Source organism: Vicugna pacos, chromosome 1 (genome assembly GCF_048564905.1).
Source record: "Vicugna pacos chromosome 1, VicPac4, whole genome shotgun sequence".
NCBI classification, from domain to species: domain Eukaryota; kingdom Metazoa; phylum Chordata; class Mammalia; order Artiodactyla; family Camelidae; genus Vicugna; species Vicugna pacos.
In genome coordinates, this window is record NC_132987.1 from 64,102,927 (window position 1) to 64,124,219 (window position 21,293).

The 21,293-nt window shown below is 44.9% G+C and overlaps 1 protein-coding gene across 2 annotated transcripts in view; it reads left to right on the forward strand.

Moving 5' to 3' along the window:
• The window catches only part of ITGB5 (integrin subunit beta 5), a 105,157-nt gene that overhangs the window by 15,285 nt on the left and 68,579 nt on the right, over positions 1-21,293 (forward strand). For both annotated transcript variants that reach the window (XM_072963927.1, XM_072963924.1), the window contains exons 3-4: positions 4,140-4,344; positions 14,867-15,116. In XM_072963927.1, coding sequence (XP_072820028.1) covers positions 4,140-4,344; positions 14,867-15,116 — 455 coding nt within the window. The remainder of the gene's footprint in view (positions 1-4,139; positions 4,345-14,866; positions 15,117-21,293) is intronic.

The following is a 21,293-nucleotide window of genomic DNA, read 5'->3' on the forward strand; positions in this document are numbered from 1 at the left end:
TAACAACTCCAAATGCTAGTGTTGTAAGAAAGAGTCATCAAAATTTGGAAGGCTTCTCTTTTCTTTCTTATTTTATTACCACTTAGTAAAAGCTATGAAAGATGTTTCAAGTTCCTGTTCTGTTGCTTCTCTTGATAATTTGCCTGCAGTGCAGTTACCCTTTGTGAGTCCGTTGATGACAGTGTTTCTGGAGACCATGGACAGACGCCTCCATCATGAACTCTCTTCCAGCGTAGAGCGCTGTGAGCACCTGTGAACATTTGAGCTGCCCCATGAGAAGCCCACCGTGAAACGAGTTTCCATTTTTCCATGTTGAGATGAAATCTCATACCTGTTTTTCTGCATCAGGTGGATGTTTATCCTCCAAGTTTGATAGGTGGCAGGAAGAGCTCAGCATCTAAGGCAGCAAGGAAGTAACGAAATTCAGTGGGTTGGAGTCTGGGCCAAGTTAGTTTCCTGTGGTGAGATTCAGCGATGACCCTGGGTGAGAAGGTAAGCAGATGAGGCAAAGAACATTGAACTTGGGTCCAGAAAGCTGAGGCCAGAGGAACTTAAACTTCTCAGGTGAACATATGCATGGACCTAAGCATGTGGGCCTCTGGTTCCTCATCTGTAGACATGATGGGCTGGTACCAGGGATGCATCCAGGATCCCTTCCCCCTGGAACTTGCTGTATTCTGACACTGTCAGAGGCTCAGGTGTCAGGTCTCTGGGAGCTGAAGGCTCTTAGCACATGAGAGTTCAAGATGCCACTCATGTGAGGAGGATTTTCTTAATCACAAGTCTTCCTTTCCTCCAAAGGTTTATCATTTGGAGTGTCTGTATTCATTGAATTTGGAGCTTGGAAATGGAGGTTTTGAGGCATTGTCTTTATTTATAGTGTTTGTGTACTTGGAAGGTCATAACCACCACAGTACATGCCCCTGGTCTTTGTGGTTTTGGTTTCCTCTCTTTAAATATGTATCTGTTCTTATTCAGAATTAAAATATCTAGAGAGGAACCCAGGGGAATAGAGGAGAAGCTCTTGGGCTTGTGGGGTCAACCCTCCCTGCTGGGTCGGCAGCGCTCTCTGTCCCTTCCTTGGGCAACCAGAGCTCGTACCAGAAATCAGTCATGGCTGTTTTCAGACTCCTTCATGAGAGACCTTCAACCCTTGAGGGGATCCTTGATAGATGTCGAGGTAGCTGCCTTACTCTCAAAAGGTTCTTCAGACCTGCCATACCCAGAGGTGCCTCAGCTGGTGTCTTTGAGGCCCTAAAGCTCTGGGACAATGACAGGACTCAGTATGTAGGTAAAGGTATCTCACAGGCTGTCGAGCACGTCAATGAAACCACTGGGGCTGCCCGGAGGAGTAAGAAGGTTGACAAACAGGATAGAGAAGGATGGCCCTGAGCCTAAGTCTGAATTTGGTATGAGTGCTGTCATAGGCTGTTCCTTGCTGCCAGTGAAGCTGGAGCTGTGGAGAAGGGGGCTCCCTGTGCTGTCACCTTGCTGACGTGGTTGGCACTTCTGAAGTCATCCTGCAAGGTGCAGTTTTAATGTGATCAGTGGTAGTTCTCATGCTGGCAACCAGGTGACAGGAGTTCATGGTCTTCCGTGCTGATCCATCAGATGTCAAGGAAGCCACGTGCATTGGAGTGGAGGTTTGCCACAACCTTGAAGAATGTTACTAAGGAGAAATAAGGGGAAGCTGCTACCAACGAGAGGAATGCAGAGGGCTTTGCCCCTAACATCCTTGGGAGCAAAGAAGCCCCAGAGTACTGTCAGGAAAGCCAGCTATGCCAACAAGGTTGTCACTGGCACTGTTTGGCTGCCTCTGAGTTCTTCAGGTCTGGGAAGTATGACCCGGACTTGAAGTCTCCTGATGAGCCTGGCGGGTACATCTTCCCTGACCAGGAGGAGGCCCTGAAGTCCTCCCTCAGGGACTGGGAGCGTCTATCAAAAACAGCCTTTGAGCAGGATGACTGGGAAGCTTGGATGAAGTTCATTGCTGGTGCAGGGATCCAGGCATTAGGGGATGATCTTGAGGAAGCAAATGGCTGATGCTGTGGATGAGGAATCATGCAGCTGCCTGCTGATTTAGGTGAAGCAGATTGGCTCTGTGACCTGGTCTATTTCGGAATGCAAGCTGCTCCAAACCATCGGGTAGGGTGCTGGGGGTTCCCACTGCTCTGGGGAGACTAAAGATTCTATCCTTGACAGCCTGGTGGTGGGGATATGCACTGGTCTGGTCAAAACAGGTGCACTTTGACAATCAGAACTGGGTGGAGGACAGCCAGCTGTTCAGAACTGGAGGAGCTGGCAGCAAGGCCTGGTGTGCCGGCAAGAAGTTCAGAAATCCTCTAGCCAAGTAAGCTCTGAGCAGGCGAGCCCCTGAGCCCTTTCAGCTCCCAACAGCTAATTTAGCCTCTGCTTCAGAGTTTAGGACAGCAGACTGATATCTGTAGGGCCCTTAGGAAGTTAACTCTCCTTTCCCACATCCCTGTGTTTTGGTTTTTTTTTTACTGCTTTATTAGAATTATTATATCAGAGCCAACCTTGGTCGTTTGGAACCCAGTTTAGAAACCCTGGCCTTGAAATCTTGTAGTTTCAAGAATAATTATTTTGAGCTGGAGTAATCACTTTTCCCACCTTGCTCCACATGTCTGTGGGGCCACTTCTTCCGCCTACAGTGCCCTGCTAGAGGTTATTGACAGGCAAGATCTCCTGCCATGTCATGGGTTCAACACATAAAATAAAATTTTAAAAATGAGTTTCAGTTATAAATAAGCAAACAAACAAAATCACAGGAGCCCAGAGCGACACATCTGTTTTTACTTATTTAAAAATACTGCAAAGTCTTCTTGACTTCCTGCTCTTGAATCTTGCAAAGCCCTAATGGGCACTGACTAGTCTTGGGGCAAACTAGACACAATGAAGGGGGGTCCTTCTGCGTGTTTGTGCCTCTGTGGTCAGGGGAGGCTTGAGGCTTTTTGGCAAAGTGTTTTGGGTAGGGGGGCAGGAGGAGGGGGAGGAAGAGAGCATCTGACTCCTCCAGCCAGCACTCCGGTCCGGCGCTAGCGTCTAGCTGGCTGGAAAGGTGATTTGTTTTCTCCATCCAGCACTGAGTGTTTGCTTTGCCATTGAAAACTCCCTTCCTGGAAAATGATCAATACTTAAAGGTATCATACTTGATAACAAAGTATATAATTTCATTTTCAAGTTAATGGCCCAAACTCCTTGTGTACCAAATTAGGGTAGGTCGTCCTGAAGCCCAGCCTTCTCCTAAATCCAATTTAAGACAGGTTCTTCTTATCAGTGTAGCTTTATTGTTTAAACAACAGTAAAGATTAAAAAGAAAAATAACATTTTATTCCCTCTTCCCTAATACCTCATCCATCTTCATTTAAAATATTTCTTTTGAATCTGCAGATACAATTCTACTTTCTGATTTTTTTCCTCTAAATGTTTAGAAATTTCTGCTTCGTCTTCATAATTATGTATAATGGCTATATCATCTACTGAGGTGATATCTTTTTTATTTTTTTATTTTTTTTTTTAGGATTTAGGGATTTGGCTTACAAGTGTATGATTGTGCTGTTCTAAGGAACATGCAGTATATATCTTGTTACAAAGTTTTGCATTCCTTTTGATAATTTTCTTGTGATAAATTCCTAAGAGGAGACTGTGGAGTCAGGGGTACAGTGTATGTCACCACATTACTCTCCGGAATAGTTGTGACTGCTTGGTGGATGAGGGAGCAACGCAGAGTTAATTCTTCATTGAGTGATGACTGCTCAGCCACTTATATGGCATCTTTCACAGACTTTTAGTTTTGCAGCTTTTGCAGCTCAGTTACTTTCTTCTGCTAATCATGTAGACAGGGACATTTTTAAAGGGAGCATTTTGACCATTAAAATAACAACGAAACCAAACATTTTTATTATGCGTTTACAACTTGACAAAGTGCTTTCAGTCTAGCCCCTCAGTCCTTGTGCTGCGTGGTGAGGCATTTGGGGTGGAGAATATTGTTTTGTCCCTTTTTAGGAGGTGGAATGTGGAGGGTTTAAGGTCGAGGGATGTTGAGGAGTCCACAGCCTGAGGTGTTCTGAGATGCACTGACTGCCTCCCACCCTCTTTCCCTGTCCCTGTGCCTCCAGGACTTCGGCAGCCTGCGGTCGGTCACCTCCCGCTGTGATCTGAGGGCCAACCTGGTCAGGAACGGCTGTGGCGGCGAGTTCGAGAGCCCGGTCAGCAGCACCCAGGTCCTGCGGAGCCAGCCTCTCAGCAGCAAGGGCTCCAGCCCCGCGGGGTCCGATGTCATCCAGATGACGCCGCAGGAGGTCACGGTGAACCTGCGGCCTGGTGAGTGCCTTTGGGGTGCACCCGCTCCTGCTGGGAGGGGAGAGCGCAATGGCGCAGTGTCCCCAGACCCCAGGACGCAGGCTCCAAGGCCTTTGTAGATGGATGGAGTATCTCCTCTATTTTTTAAAATTGTGGTGAAATATATGCAACATACAATTTTCCACTGTAACCGTTTTTAAGTGTGTAGTTCATTGGCATTAAGTATACTCACAATGTTGTATAACTATAACCACTATCCGTTTGCAGAAATTTATTATCCCAGAGTGAAACTCTGGACCCATTAAACACTAACTCCTCACTCCCTCTCCACCCCCAGCCCCTGGCAACCACCTTTCCACCTTCTGTCTCCATGAGCTTGATTACTCGAGGTACCTGCGTCAGATAAGTGCACTCACACATGTATTTGTCCTTTTGTGACTGGCTTGTTTCACTGAGCATAATGTCCTCCAGGTTCCTCCGTGTTGTGGTGGGAGTCACAATTCCCTTCCTTTTCAAGCTGCATAGAGCTCCGTTGTGTGTAAGGGTACATTTTGTTTATCCATTCATCATCCACTGAGGGACTCGAGTTGTTTCCACCTTTCAACTATTGTGAATAATGTTCTTGTTTTTTAGGGGAGGATGCTGGTGTAAGTTTACTCCCTGGCTAATACAAGTTTCTCAGGAAACATGCTGCTTCCAGGAGAAAGTATTTTTTTCCCTGTTAGCAAATCCCATTTGAATGGGTGGTGTTCTACTCTTCAGAGTAGAGATATTTTTTTTATGACCCTGGGGCCTCAGGCAGCCCTGGAGTTGATTGTGATATAAGGGAACAGTTTCTGCGTGCCTACTATGTGCTAAATACTTGATCTACCCAAAGACAGCTGATAGAGTTTTACACCTGAGGAGCCACGTTCCCAAGGTCTCCCAGTTAGCGGGAACCTGACTCAGTCATAGGTCTTTGTGACAGTGCAGCTCACGGTTGTTTCGTGTGCACCACTTTTGTCATCTCACATCTACATGTTAGGCTCCTTGCGATGTCAAGGAGGATGTGAATGTGGCCAAATTAGAAAGCATCACGTTGTTGAGAGAAGACAGCTTTTCCCCTCAAAGCCCGTTGATTTTTAGCCTTGTCTTTCTCACTGTCTAGGAAACCCCTGGCAATAACGATTTCCAGGTGGTTTATTCAGGCTTCAGGGCGACTGGGCCAGTGGAAAGATGAGGGATCTGGTTGGCCATCCTGGGTTCTAGTTCTGGCTGTGATCCTAGCTGGGCTGGGGCCGGGGCGAGCTGCTCCTCCCTTTAGCACCTGAGAGTCTTTGTCACCCTCAGTCCTCAGGCCATGCTCAGAGGCTTAAGCGATACTTGTAAAAATGCACTTTAAGAATGTTTAGTTACTGTTTTCAGCGAGTAATGGCCAAAGATGCCGATTTGGAGTCAGCTACGTCTAGATTTGGACAGAGAGTCTGCTGTCTCAGAAATGGGTCCAGCTCAGCCCTGTCCATCGTGAGCACTCAGTAATGCTTCTTGTTGTTGTTGTTGTTAGGCAGAACTCTAAGTTACTGTGTGTTTGAGAACTGTTTTATCTTGCCTGTTGAATTATCCTGGAAATAAGAAACAAAGGAGGGCGTAAATGGCCCGGCTGCGTGGAGCAGCATGAACTGCTGGACATCTCAGGGAACAGTGCTGGGATGAGTTGAAGTTACTGTTTCCACAAGTCATCTCACTGGAAGGCATGCTTAGCCTTTCGCTGAGTGACATATGGTGTTGAGAGCGAGAAGGGAGCCCTTACAGAGCTGTGCGCATGGGTAGAAAAGAGGTGGCTGAGTCTCTGGGGGCAGATGTTTGGTGGTGTCCTCTGGGGAAAGATGAACTCTTGTCATGTGGAGTCAGGCTCAGAGTCCAGGGCTCTGACCTGGAAAGGGATGTAGGAGTTGTACACTATTAAGGTACCAGAACACAGTGTAGGATAGGAGTGGTTATTGACTAACAGAAATGGTGTATTTTCCTTTTTATCATAGTAACACTATAATGTAGGTATAATGGTGACTTCAAGAGAATTCTTGAAAAATCATCCACTTTAACACAGTATTATCTTTCATTTTCACTAGATCTTCTGTCTTTATTCATATGTTCATATTTTTCATATACTTATAATATATTTATTATTGTGTACTGTTTTCACTCAATAACTTTTGAAAACAAGGACTGAAATCCACACCTCCAAAAGTTCATAGTTTGAGGGTTGTCATCGCAGGAGGTTTTTAACTTTTATTTTGAAATTCCTCATCTAGAGTTGCTCTCAGAGTCTGTGGTGCTCCCTCCAAGAAATAACCTTGATGGTGGCAAATCCTCATTCTTTACGGTGGATTTCATTTAGGGAAGATTGGCAGTCACACAAAGCCAGAGATGTCACAGTTTTAATTCTGGTTTTTAAAATCAGACTTAAGGTGTGACTCTGAGGTGGAGAGACTATTGTTTGGTTTGACTTATCAACTGGGTTTTGAAACAGCCCCCAAAAAGAATTTCAGGAAGTGAATTGAGTGAGGGCAGCCTCCTTGGGCAAAGCTCTCCTGGCATTAAATTTATGCACAATGCCTGTTTATGTATAAAGCTCAGAGTGTGCTCAATTAAAGAAAAAGGAAGTCTTATTTGGTATAGTCACATCTCTTGCTAAGCATTATGAGTCAGTTCCCAGTTTTGGAAATAACATGGGAAATGTGATCCTTTGTTTGTACAAAGTCATGGCACTGTGTGTAGCTCTGGTCCTGTGGAAGGTGTAGTGATGGAGAGCCCATTGTGGAGGTCAAGGTGATGGAGGGGCTGGCTGCCCTGTGAAGACACAGCCAAGCTGTGAGGATGTTTCAGTCTGTAAAGATGAAGACTAGGAGAAGATATGAAAATACGAATTCCTAAAGCTCTGGAACCTTGTGAACATATTTCTCAAATATGAAAACCCTTGAAGCCAATGGTGCCTCTTAAACTTTTGAAAATTTCATTATTTATAAAGATAATTACAGGCAAAGCCCAGATATTTATTTATTTAGGGGATGGAGGAATGGTATGTCACAGCCAGCAACATTTCCAGTTTACTGAGTGCATACTTACCTCAGGTGATGCCCCCCCTGACTCTGGGGAAGGCGGTCAGGTATGTAATGGTTGGTTTCTCCATTACATATTTTTAGAAATGCTTTTGTGTTTCCTCCTTTGCTCTGCTCCCTGCCCCCCTCTCCATCCCACACCTCATAATAGATATTTGCTGAGTGAAATGTAGAACTTTACCAGCCTTATATGGGACAAGTCAAGGACAAGTCTCAGAATAATATGTGAAGTACTTCACCAAGACAAGGTTATTGTTCCAGAATAAGCCTGGAGGAAAAGAAAACAGAAAGAAAAATTTCCTTTACTTTAAGCAGGATTTTTTGTTTGGTTTTTTAAAAATTGACATATAATTCACATACCATATAATTCACCATTTTAAAGTATACAATTCAGTGGACTGTAGTCTATCTGCAAGGTTGTACAGCATCACCACTGTCTAATTCCAGAACATTTTCATCACCCCCAAAGGACATCCTCTACTCATTATTAGTCCTTATCCTCTCCCTCCCCAGCACATTCAGCCCTTGACACCACTAATCTATTTTCTGTCACTGTGGTTTTGCTTATTCTGGGCATTTCATTTAAATCATATAATATGTGGTCTTTTACGTCTGGCTTCTTTCACTTAGCAAAATATTTCCCAGGTACATTGATGTTGCAGCATGTATCAGGACTTCCTTCCTCTTTATGGCCAGATACTATTCCGTGGTGTAGGTATAGATATACCACATTTTAGCTGATGAATATTTGGCTGTTTCCACCTTGGAACAGTTATGAATAATGTTGCTGGGAAGGTTTCTGTCCACGTTTCTGTGTGGACATATGTTTTCAGTAATCATGAGTAGATAGCTAGGAGTGGAATTGTTGGGTCATGTGGTAATTCCATGTTTAGCTTTTTGAGGAACTGCCAGATTTTAAGCAGGCTTTTGTATAAACACAGGCTCATGTTTTCCATTTTGTTTCCAATCCTGGAAACTGTATGTCAGGATAACAATCTTAAAAAAACCTTAACAAAGGACATAAAATTCTTAAGAAAGGGAATAAACTTTAAAATAAAGCATGTTGAAATGGTAAAAAGCTGGAGGTGGAGCAATTAGGAAGGGTTTACTTAAGTCTTTATTTGCCTTAATCCCTTAGCTTCTTAAAAAATGACCTTTGATTAGTAGCTTTAAAATGTTTTTTAACTTTTTATTTTGAAATAATTTTAGAGTCACAAGAAGTTGCAAAAATAACAGAGAGTTCCTGTGTACCCTTCTCAGCTTTTCCCAATGATAACATGTTATATAACCAGAGTGTGTTACCAAAGCCGGGAAACTGACCAGGGTACCATACTGTTAACTAAACTATGGGGGATTGGTTGCTTTTGATACGGGTTTCCTGCCAGCCCCTGTCTATTCTGCTGTTTCCCCTTTTCCCATGTTTTGCTTTGTGGAGGTGCCAGGTGCCTGAATTTAGTATCGCTTCTGCTCCCCAGACTGACACTGCACACGCTTAAAAAGACTTGATGATGGGTGGATAAGTGGTTTGCTGTGGACTGAATGTTTGTATCTCTCTAACATTAATATGTTGAAATCCTAACCCGCAGTGTGATGGTATTAGGAAGTGAAGTTGGGCCTTTAAGCAATGATTAGGTCAAGGGATGGAGCCCTCATGAATGGAATCTGTGCTAGGAAAAAAAAAATAACAAACCCAAACCAAAATCCTCACAAGACCCTGAGCGCCCTTCCCCCTTCAGTCTTATGAGGACAGAGCAAGAAGTCAGCAGTCTGCAACATGGAAGAGGGCTCTCTCCAGAACCCCACCCCACTGGCCTGATCTTGGACTTCCAGCATTTATGACTGTGAGAAAGACATTTCTTTCTTTCCTTTTTTTTTTTTATTGAATTATAGTCAGTTTACAATGTCGTGTCAATTTCTGGTTTACAGCGAAATTTCTGTTGTTTATAAGCCGCTTAGTCCACAGTACTTGTTACAGGGGCCCGAGCTGACTAAGATGAGATTATTTTCAGAGAAACTAGGAATGCCGAGCCCTGTAAAGGCCAACCGCGTCTTCAGACGGCTGTCTGTCCAGGGTCAGAGTTCCGAGGTGTGGTTGGGGTGGGGTGCAGCACGGCCGCCTTGTTCTGGACCAGTGAGGCGGTTCTTTGGTTCTGGGTCTGGCTGTAACTCTGAGCACTGGTTACCTTCTGCTGCAGTGAACACAAGAACCGGGTGATAGTCTTAGGACGTGTGCACTAGGACCCTAACTCCCTGTTCGGCTGTAGTCCATTTATAATACCGCTGATTTTAATGTTTCCATTCTTTTAATTTCTAGCTCAGAAATGTAATTCTAGAGAATCAAAAATTGCTTAGATTGGGGATAGTCAGAGTCTTCTGTCTGTTGAGGTATTACTTTATCTTAATGGTTGAACAAAAATCAGTCTTAAAAAAACCGAAAGTTTTTGCTGGAATTCTCTACCTTCATTCTCCAGGAATGTTTGTCATGTGATATATGTCCCTAAAGACAAAAACTAATTTTCGCTTTTTATTGAAGGCAAGACAGAGAGATGAAAGCTTTAAAAATACATTTCAGAGGGAATGCTAGTTGATACTTGATTATGGTGGGAAACCTATGCTTATGAACCAAGCAGTGGCAGGAATTCTGTGCAAAATACAGTTGGAGCTGGGTGCTTTGGAAACAGGAAAAACCAGAAGGCTATGGGAGGGGCTGCCTGCAGGAGTAGCTTCCTTCTCACAGGTGCCAGGTGATCGGCTTGTCTTTGGGGCTTGCTTTATCCTGCTTCTCTAATCTTCTGCTGGCCCTGAGGGGGGGATTATGTGGAATGGCTGCAGAGAGGAGGGGTGCAGCCACACGGGGAGATGAGCTTATAGGGGTCTTACGTGGAGAGGGAGGAAGGGGACACGTGGGCTGAGCTGATGTCACCAGAGACAGGCACCCACAGGGAAGGTGAGCCCGGCTCTCACTCTGCTGCCCACATGGGAAGTGGCGACTCTGTAGGTGGTGCAGAACTGGGTGGCTGGATGTATTGTCGAGTGCATCCAAGTGTGTGTGGTTCTGGAAGTGTACCCAAAGGTGGAAAATGTGCCCAGACCCTCTCCTGGCAGAGGTGCCCCCAGCCTGCAGCAGCAGCTTCACCTTCAGTCAGCCAACCACGGAGCCTCCCTCTCTGGGGAGTTGGGGCACCGTAGCTTAACTCCCACTCGCAGGGCCACACTGAGAACTGGTCCAGAAATGTCAGTCCCTCCAAAACCTGTTGATGTTCCCAAGTCAAAGCTTGTACTGCAAACCGCACGACAGGTCAGTAAATTGAGAGATGAGTTGTTGAGGCAAGCAACAGTGACTTTATTTGGAAAGCCAGCAGACTGAGAAGATGGTGGACTAGTGTCCCAAAGAACCATCTTCCCTGAGAATTCAGGCTTCTTTTATACTAAAAAGAGAGGAGGGGAAGTCCTGGTTCCCACCAGACTCTCGAGGGGATGTGTTAATTTCTTCCTTCCTGGAGCCATTCACAGGTGGGCTGTTCAGGATGGTTCCTATGAGCTAAACAGAGGTATTTTAGCTTAGAGCTCGCTTGTTAGCTTGGAGGCAGGTTCCCGGCGGTTGGCCATTTTGTACAATGTAAGCTCATAGGCAACATCCCTTTAGTGATTAACTTGTCATGGAATGCAGAGGTTCTTCCCTGTTACACTGATAGAACATTCCGTCATTGCCAAGGCCCATTGAGAAGTTTGTAGCATTTAAAATCGGCATAGTTGAGGTAGCAATAAACCCTCAGTCTGAACATTAATGATTTTACCCTTTTTCTTACACCCCTTCCTTTCTGGAAAACTGGGAGAGAAATATTTCTTTTTAATATTTGCAGCCTCCCTGTAGGGAGACACGTGTGTCTGTGTGTCTGTGTGTGTTTCAGTGCTTAATTCCTCTTAGAATTTGATGGCAAGAGATTTCTCACTTCAGAATGGATACTCTCTTAGCAGAGAAAGAGACCGGTACATCACATCTTGTTTCCCTCTTGCCTTCATGTCTGGAAAATTTGGAGTTGAATGGCTATTAGCTATTTACACTCAAGTTTTTGGCAGAATGTTCTGTCTCTCTTTTTATTCCTACAGGAAATTGCTTTAAAAACTGACTTTCAGGGGAACTGAGGCCGAAGTTTTTCTTGTGGAGGCGCAGATGTATGGTGTTTATATACGTGGTCTCCTCAGTACCTGCAGGAATTAATGTCCTCCCGGTTTCACTGATCCAGAAACTGAGCAGGAAGTTTAATGGCCCCTGAGGTCTCAAATCCTTGGTGACAAGGTCTGGATTCCAACCCAGCTCTTACTCTCCAAGGCTGGTGTCCACTTCCCTCCCGTGGGTGCCTCCCAGCCTCCCTGAATCCAGGCTAGTTCCCTGTTTCCTGGTCCTAAAGTGCTCATCAGTTAATTAATCATAATCCACAGAGAATGTGGAAGTGGATTCTGGATTAAAGAAAGTGTATCTGGGAACTTGGGGGAAGGACACAGGTGACAAAAAGCGGAAGACCTCACAGAGAGGTCATGGGATGGGGCGGGGGGCGGGGCATGATTGCTGGCCCTGCCACCCCTCCCCCACTGAGATGTGGCACCCAAGGATGGGAGGGGCCCTGTGCAGGGACCTGCTCTGTCTGCTTGACGGGAACCAGAGTCAGACATTGCAGCAGCCCGGAATTCATTCTGGAAAAAATCTCGAACATTCCTCTGTTTGAGTCAGACTCCCATGGTTTTTAAAAATAGGCTCATACCAACAGGCAGCCCAAACTACATCAATCCTGGGGCGGCTAGAACAGCACATGCAAAGACAAGTTGGGGAAGCGGGCTTGGCGCTGTCACTCAGGCTACAGTAGTAATTAAAATACTTCATTTGGGCAGGTCTTCATGGCTACAGAACACTTCTTTCCCCCCTCAGTGCTTCAGCCTTAATGCTGTGGTGGTGGTGTTCCTGCCATTTTACAGTTAAGGAAACTGAGGGCTGCGCTGCACCCCTAGTCGAGGGGCAGAGCTGGAACTTGGACTTTTGGCCCCGTGATTCTTCACGGTCTAGTTAATGAAGTATGCCTCGTCTGGGGTGGGAGGAGGGGAGGGGGCCCAGAGCACAGGGCTCTCTATCCTGCAAGTTCTCGAAGGCTTCAGCTTGCTGGTTGTCAGCTTGAGGTGGAAGACTGGTTCCTCTGAGGTGTGAGTGCTGGCAGATCAGGCGTGGACCCTTGTGCGGGAGCCAGACCACCTTTCCTCTGAGCCTGCAGAGTACATCTGGACTTCAAATGCGTGTGGACAGTTCCACTCGAAGACTTCAGGGACATCTCTTGGTGCCTCTGAGAGCTGATGAGACCGAGGGCAGGTGGAGTTACTCGGTATGCTTCACTTCTTGATGCTCTTTCTGAACGATGTGTTTTTAGAGATTATGAAATGATGTGGGATCATTGTCCTGGCGTGAGTCCTCCAGTTACTGTGCTGACTTGGGCTTTTCTGCACACCCCACGGGGTGAGCTTGCACAGGCCACGCCTCCCAGACATTGGCTTTTTCTCTTTGTTCTTTTCCTCTGAATCAATTCTTTTTTCCTTTGTCTGTTGGCTATCTTATTGTAGAACCAAAAATCATTTTCTCTTATAGCTGGTGGACAAATCTAGTAGTATTTCTTTTCCTTTTCTTTTTTCTCTTCTTTTTTTTAAGAAGGTTTCTTGTTTGTTTGTTTTGTAAAGTTAAAGTTATTTTTTGTTTTTTTGTGGGGAGAGGTAGTTAGGTGTATGTATATTTATTTTAATGGAGGTACTGGGGATTGAACCCAGGACCTCGTGCATGCTAAGCACGCACTCTACCACTGAGCTATGATTTCCCCCTTTTCTCTTCTTTTTGATGGTGCCAAAATTTGGAGTATGTCTTCCTGTATTTACATGTATACTTTCTGATAATAATGATTTGTGTCGGTGGTGTCAAATATGCCCAAGAACTAAATACCGTTGTTTGATAAATGACTGGGGAGCTAGAAATAGGTGATATGGCATGAGCATAAACATTTTTGCCCTTTGAGGGTATTTTAATAACTGTCTTTGTGTCGCCACTCTCCTTTGCCTTGTCCATCTCTCCCTTCCCCACCTCAGTTTTTACTCATGTCTGTACCTTTCTTTTGTTAATTGCCTCCCTGTTTTCTGTTTCACACCCACCTTTGCGTCTCCTGGCCACATCGCCATCTTGGCCAGTCCCTACTCTGAAGTTGTGTGGTTGGTGGGCTCCTCTCATTCAATTTGTGTCCATGAAATTGTCTGGCTCACTGTCCACCAATTACCTAATAATGAACTTTTTTTGCTGAGAAAACAGAACACTACGAAGGAGACTGGTTCTTTTTTTTTTTTAACACTTTTTATTGATTTATAATATAATATATTTTACAATGTTCTGTCAAATTCCAATGTAGAGCACAATTTTTCAGTTATACATGAACATATATATATTCATTGTCACATTTTTTTCTCTGTGAGCTACCATAAGATCTTGTATATATTTCCCTGTGCTATACAGTATAATCTTGTTTATCTATTCTACATTTTGAAATCCCAGTCTATCCCTTCCCATCCCCTGCCCCCTTGGCAACCACAAGTTTGTATTCTATGTCTATGAGTCTATTTCTGTTTTGTATTTATGTTTTGTTTGTTTGTTTTTAATTTTAGATTCCACATATGAGCGATCTCATATGGTATTTTTCTTTCTCTTTCTGGCTTACAAGATTATATATCATGACCAAGTGGGGTTCACCCCAGGGACACAAGGGTGGTTCAACATACGCAAATCAATCAATGTAATACATCACATCAACAAGAGAAAGGACAAAAACCACATGATCATCTCAATAGATGCAGAAAAAGCATTTGATAAAATTCAACACCCATTTATGATGAAAACTCTCACCAAAGTGGGTATAGAGGGAACGTATCTCAACGTAATAAAAGCTATGTATGACAGACCTACAGCCAGCATAGTACTTAACGGTGAAAAACTCAAAAGCTTCCCACTAAAATCTGGGACAAGACAAGGCTGCCCACTATCACCACTCCTATTCAACACAGTCTTAGAAGTCCTAGCCACAGCAGTCAGGCAAGAGAGAGAAACAAAATGGATCCAAATTGGAAAAGAAGAGGTAAAAGTGTCACTATATGCTGACAACATGTTACTATATATAGAAAACCCTAAAAGGAGACTGGTTCTTAAAGAGTTTCTTTAAGAATGGTGTCTCGTGTTTAGAGCGGCTTCTTCAGCACTCACATCCCCTTCAGTCACTCTGCCTCCAAGAAAAAGATTCCTTCTGAGAGGCACACAGTCACTGAAGAAAACTCAGAGGTGGACTGGCTTTGAAAACAAAACCCATCCCTGAACTCAGCTCCAGCAAGCTGGATGACCTCTCACAAACACGGTCTCTCTGTTGGCACAGGTGAGCAGACGACCTTCCAGCTGCAGGTTCGTCAGGTGGAGGATTATCCTGTGGACCTGTACTACCTGATGGACCTCTCTCTGTCCATGAAGGATGACTTGGACAACATCCGCAGCCTGGGCACCAAGCTGGCCGAGGAGATGAGGAAGCTCACCAGCAACTTCCGACTGGGGTTCGGGTCTTTTGTAGACAAGAACATCTCTCCTTTCTCTTACACAGCACCGAGGTACCAGACCAACCCCTGCATTGGGTAAGTGACCAGCCGCCCTTCTGTTGGGTGGGGAATGGATGGATCAGCAGGAAGACTTAACCTGAGGACAGGACTAAGGAGGGCATATCTGGGTAGGGGGAGGGAACCTGGCTAAGGTGTTAAATGTGATTGATGCTGGTCCAGTTCTCCCATTGTCTCTGAGTGTGAAGAAATGAACTGTTACAAGATTGCATAAAGAGGTAATGATCATAGCTCCTTTGTTTTCCTACCTGCCTGACACAGCACTGTTTGCTACGTGAATAGATTTTGAGAATGTTCTCAGGAAGTGATGGACCCCAGGTGATCAGGGAGGGAGCCGGCAGAACAACTTATACTTTCCCCTCGTTTGGGTTACCTGAGATGTTTGGGATAAGTGAATTCACAGTCTGTTGTTGGTGTTTATATAAATAACTATAACTTACCTGGACAAAACAAAAAGAAAACCCTGCGTTTTATAGGTATGTTTTTTCCCCAATATAAATACTTGAATTAGAAAATATTTGACAAATTAGGAGAGAACAGGAGTTCTAACTGCCGCAACGAACAAATCCAAAAGCATGTAGCGGCTCAGACTTGATGGAAGTTTATTTCCTGCTCACCTAAGTGCACCTGGGTCTCCTGATCAGTGGACACCTGTCCTCCAAGCAGTGACTCAGGGATCCAGGCTCCGTGTGTCCACGTGTGGCTTGTAAGGTCGGCTCCCTGGAGAAGGACTGGACCAGGACAGAGTGGCCTTTGCACCTACATTCTGTTCTGCAGAACTGGGTTCCAGCAGGGAGGCCTGGGAGCGAGACTGGCTGTGTCCAGGCAGAACAGGAAAAAGGGATTGGTGCATAGTCTCTGCCATGGTGCGTTTATGTCACTTCCTTCACCTCCCCTAACACAACCTTTGTGAGGTTGGTTGGTTTCCTTCCTGGTCTTTTAAATATTCTTTTAAATGGTGCGATTATGCAGTGTGACAACAAGTGATAACTTCCTGATTTTTCTTGCCTCATCTCCACGTTTAACTTTAGTTAGGCTTTGGCATGTAAGGTCCCAAAATAGTCACTAGATAAGGAATAGCTAAGACTTAAGTTCTTACTAAGCATTAGGCATCCATTGTACTAAATACCTTATACGGAATATCTCACTTAAATCTCATAGCAGTCTTCTGAGGCCTCTAATGTAGAAGTGAGCTGTATCTTAAAGGTGAGGAAACCAAGGCTTAGAGAGAATAAACAACTTACGCAAGATTACACAAATAGTAAGGGGTAGATTTGGAATATGAATCAAGATGAACTAATTCCAGCTCTATGTTTCCATTAATATAATGCTTATTTTTTCTCCATCCAAATCACACCGCCACACAGATACTGTACCTGAGTTTGAGTAATAATTCCTGTTCCAAAACCACCCAACCTCTGGGCACTTGCCTGAGGGTAATGTTAGGCTATGCTACAGTGATAAACAGTCCCCAGATCTCAGCAGCTCAACACAATGAACATTTATTTCTTCAAAAATAAAAAATCTACAGAATCTGATGAGAGCCACTTTCTGTGGCAGCTCTTCTTCAAATGGTGACTCTGGGATTCAGGTATCTTGTGATGTCATTTTCAGTTCTTGGTCTCCTTGGCCGCCCCTGGGGGGAAATGCTGTTCGTAAGCCCCTAAGCCTGCCTGACCTGCCAGCTCACCTTTGGCAGCCTCAGCGGCTCCCAGCTCTGGGTTGAGGTGGGTGGGTGAGGCGAGGTGGTTTTTACTAGAGGTGGGTGTCCTTCTGAGTCCTTCTGATCCTTCTGTGCACTCTCCTAGAAGCTACCATAGATCTTCCCCCGGAGAACAACGCAGCTGGTGGAAAAAACAGTAAGATAAGAAAGTGTTTTAGATACAAATGAGATTCTAAGCTCCTTAACCATGAAGAGCTCCTAGGAGTCGTCATTTGCTGGGTTAGGTTCCTCCTGGCCACAGGTGGCTGCTGGCATTATTGTTGCTTTGGTCCTGTCTCCAAGGCCCTTTTTAGCTGTGTCCCAGTGCCACATGTCCTTCTGTTGGAGTTCTGCTACTTAGCAAGAGCAATGGCATCTTAGTCAAAACTGTTTTCAGTTCCTCTGAAATAGTGATTCTTTCTGCTGCTTTTCACCTCTGCCATCTGCTTGGGCTCTGTCTCCGGACAGACAGGGTGTGTCCCCGCTTCCATCTTCTGGGGACCATCGGCAAACCATCACAGGCTAGATTGGAAGCTGGCAGAGGATGAAGGACTGGCTTGTGGCCCTCAGTGTTTGAATAGTCAAAGTTACTACATTCTACTTATTCAGAGCTCCTTCTCCCAGCCAGAGAAGGCAGAACCAACTGCAGACAGTGAGTCTCACTGACAAGCTGCTTGGGAGACAGGAAATCCGGCGAAGAATAAGAATTTTGAAGGAAGTATCAGGCCTGTGTTATGCATATCTCTCTTCCTGAAGCTGGGCAGCACACTGGGGAGTGCCTCCATGGCTCGGTGAGCAGGCTGAGGTTATCGCCCCCATTCATGCAGTGGACGGTGTGCGGTCCCCTGGGTGTCCTCAGAGATGCCCTACTGCTCCTGGTGGGGTGGGGCAGAGCAAGCTGGGGGATGTGATCTGGCTGTTCCTGTTCCTGATCCAGGCTATATATGTGCTTTGTTTGCCTTCCTAAGTTTCTGCAGCACTGTGAATTAGTTACCAACAGTTGAAAATAGAAGATTTAACCAAAAATAGCCAGGATTTCTAGGATTTCTAAAAAAACTAGGAGGTCTGGAAAAGCCTGGTTTGTACCATATGTTGTTTGGCTGCCACAGTCCCTACCACTCCCTCCTGTCTCCCAGCTGGCCGGCTTCCCTAGTTTTGTTACCAGGCCCTCTCCAGATTCTTGGACAGCAGTACCATAGATACTCATATCGCTCCCACAAGACTCTTAGGCGAGCAAAGCTTTTAATTGAAAGGATAGCTTGTGTACAAGCGAGAAGGTGAAAAAGAGTGCCAGCTTCCCAAGGACTTTCCGGGAAGGGATTTTAAAGGCCATGTGAGGGAGGGGCCCCAGGAGCCTGATGAGCTTGTGGTCAGTTTTTGGATTGGTTGGCTTCATGGTGAAGTTTTGAGCATCACCAGCCTTCTGGTTTCAACCAGTCTGGAGTCCCCGTGCTTGTAGTCAGCCGTTTGCCTCTGGTGGGGGCCCGCTTCCAGCCCAAACGACCTAGTGGTGTGTGTCAGGCCTTTATCTGTGTCTTTCAAGGAACTGGGACTTTGGTGATTCTGCTGGGTGGTGGATTTATAGTCCCGCTTTTGTCCTTGGAAACCATGTACGTGTATCAGTGGAACAGAGATGGAGCTAATCTTTTACTCCTGTGGGTGTTTGATTATTGTCTCAGAATCGCAAGATTGTAGGCACTTTGTTTGACTGGACCTGTCAAGCCCCCACGCTCAAGGCTGGGCCCTTGGTCCTTTTCCGAAATGGCTGTACCCTTGTCTTCCTGTCTCAGTTTGTCTTTCATGCGTGGCTCCGTAGATGCTGTCTGTGAACCTTGCTTATTCTTTTCCTTCCTCCCAAGTGGAGAGAAAACCACAGGGTTCTCTCTCAGTGGTACCTCTGATAGGTGGTTCTCCCCTGTGGTAGGAGTTTCGGGGAGATGAGGAGTCAGGAGGGGTGATCTAACCACCTGTGCAGGGCAGCTCAGAGAAGAGAACCAGTTTTTCGTGGGGCTTTCCTGCGGTTTGTCCCACCTCCTTCTGCTCCATAAGTTTCTGCCAAAGGATAAAACGCTTAGACTCATCCCCTCCCATCTTAGAATGCACCAGAAATGCCAGAACTGAAGTGAGTAGTACCGGGGCTGCCGGTATTATTAAGAAAAATAATTAATAAGTAAAGGAATTTAATCATCAAAGAACTGTTTAATTGCTATTCTGATAATAGGAATAGTGTCACTGGGAAGAGTCACATGATGTTCACTGATAACAGGATTTGGCAGATTAATCCAGGATGTTATTTCTGGTTCTGAACATTTTTTCTTTTGTTAGAAATATTGGGCTGTTGAAATACATGCCTTGTCTTATTTCCATGTGGGATCTAAAAAGGCCAAACTCTCAGAAACAGAGCAGAGTGGTGGTTGCCAGGGGCTGGGAAGTGGGGATCGGGGAAATGGGGAGATGTTGGTCAAAGGGTACAGACTTCCAGTTATAAGATGAATACGCCCTGGAGACCTAATGTACAGCGTGACGGTGACAGTTCACAATACTATACTTGAAATGGTATATAATTGTGTACTTGAAAGTTGTTAAAGGAGTAGAGCTTAAATGTTCTCACCATACAGACACACACACACACACACACACACACACAATGGAAGTCACATGTAAAAATCTTTGCAAGTGAGATAATACGTTTCATCCTTCCTCATTTATATTTCTTCTTACCCTTCATATTTCTTCCAAGAGGTCATGTACTCCTTCACCACCTTGAAGATTTCACTGTCTTCTGGCGTGTCTTATAGCTGATGAGAAGTCTGCTGTCCATCTAATGGGTTTCCTTCTCTCTGGTAGCTTTTAATATTTGCCTGTGCTTTCCATGTTCTATAATGCTGAGCACTCCAGTGTGGCAGGGTTGGATTTAGTACTTTTATTTACATTGCTTAGAACTTGCTCTGCTTGTTTACTCTGAAAATACAGCTTTATTCTGGAAAATTCTCAGACATCATCTAATTCCTTTCTCTGATTCTCTCCATTTTTCTTTCTAGCACTACTAGGTGTGCGTTCAGGCTTCTCTTTCTAAACTTCATGCTTCTTAATCTTTCTCCCGTTTTCTACCTCTCCTTCCCGTTGGCTGCAGAGTAGGAAATTTTTTTCCAGTTTACCATTTTGTTCTTCAGTTTTCTAATCCATACACTGAAGTTTCATTTTTGAATTCCAGTGACTTCTTTTTTATTTGGTTCTTTTTCAGACTTCTGTTTTTCATGCTATCTTTTCATAGACTTCTGACTTTTTTCCTTTCTAATAATATCCCATTCTGGTCTTGCATATTTTATTCCTTCCTCTCCTTCTGTGTTTGAGATATCTTTGTTTGAAAGTACTTTAGAACACTTTGTTATCTGCTTCCTTCAGTTGGTTGAATTTGCTGACATTCCAACATGGTGGCTTATTTCTCACGGGGCCTCTGGCTTTTTCATTAGCTTCTCTTCATCAGATGGTTTTCCATCCGGCGATCACGTGCTTCAGGTGTGCTGACTCCCCTGCAGGGTGGCTTTATGTTCCCTGTTGCCAGGATCCTCCGTTTCACTATGGGACTAGTTTTCCTCTTTATTTCTCAGCTGGGGGTTCATTCCCTGTAAAAGTAATGAATTCTGACTTGTTCAGGTCTGGAGTTACAATCTTCATGGGTGATTCATCTTGCCCTGGGCCTGAAGTGCATCTTCCTTACTTCTTTCCCAGGCCAGTGGCTGGAATCTTTCTGTTTTTGATTTTAGTGACAGGGCAGCTCTTTGTAGGAGTCAACTTTACGCAGAGCCCTGTTCCGATCTCTCCTCCATCCCTGTTAGAACCAGCCCTAAGGCCCTATCAGGTCCCAACACACCAGGGGGCCCTTCGGCGGGAGCTCCTGCTCCCTTCCCACCTGGTCTCTTGAATCCATTTGTGGAATGGTTTCCTCTTGGTTCCTGGCACCCGGTATTTCCCTGTTAAGCTTCCAATCTTGGCTACATATTAACATGTTTAAAGATTATACTCTACCCCCCAGTTCTCTACGTTTAGAGAAAGAGGGAAGCTCCTTCCTTGTCAGATCGATGACTCACAGGATTATCTTGCAGCATTAGATTGTTTTCTGGATCCCTCGATCTAGCATCTTCAAATTGGATTCATTTTTACACACACAAGCAATCCCTCAGGCTCTTTAAGCATATATATTTTATTTATCTTCTTGGTTCATAATCCTTAATCTAGTAACTCCCAGTCCACGGCCCTAACCTGGGGCCCTATGGCACAGACACAGCGTGGGGGTGGGAGGGCTTCCTGGCACAAAACCTTCAAATACCCAGATCTTGAGGTCACTCCAACAGTGCTCCCAGAGGTTATATTAATTAACTAGTCACACAGGACTGTGCGGACATTCAGCAGACCCTGTGTGACAAAGGTGTTTTCCTCTCACCAAGAGGTGACTCTGGTTTGGTTATTCTAAATTCTCTGCAATGAAAGCA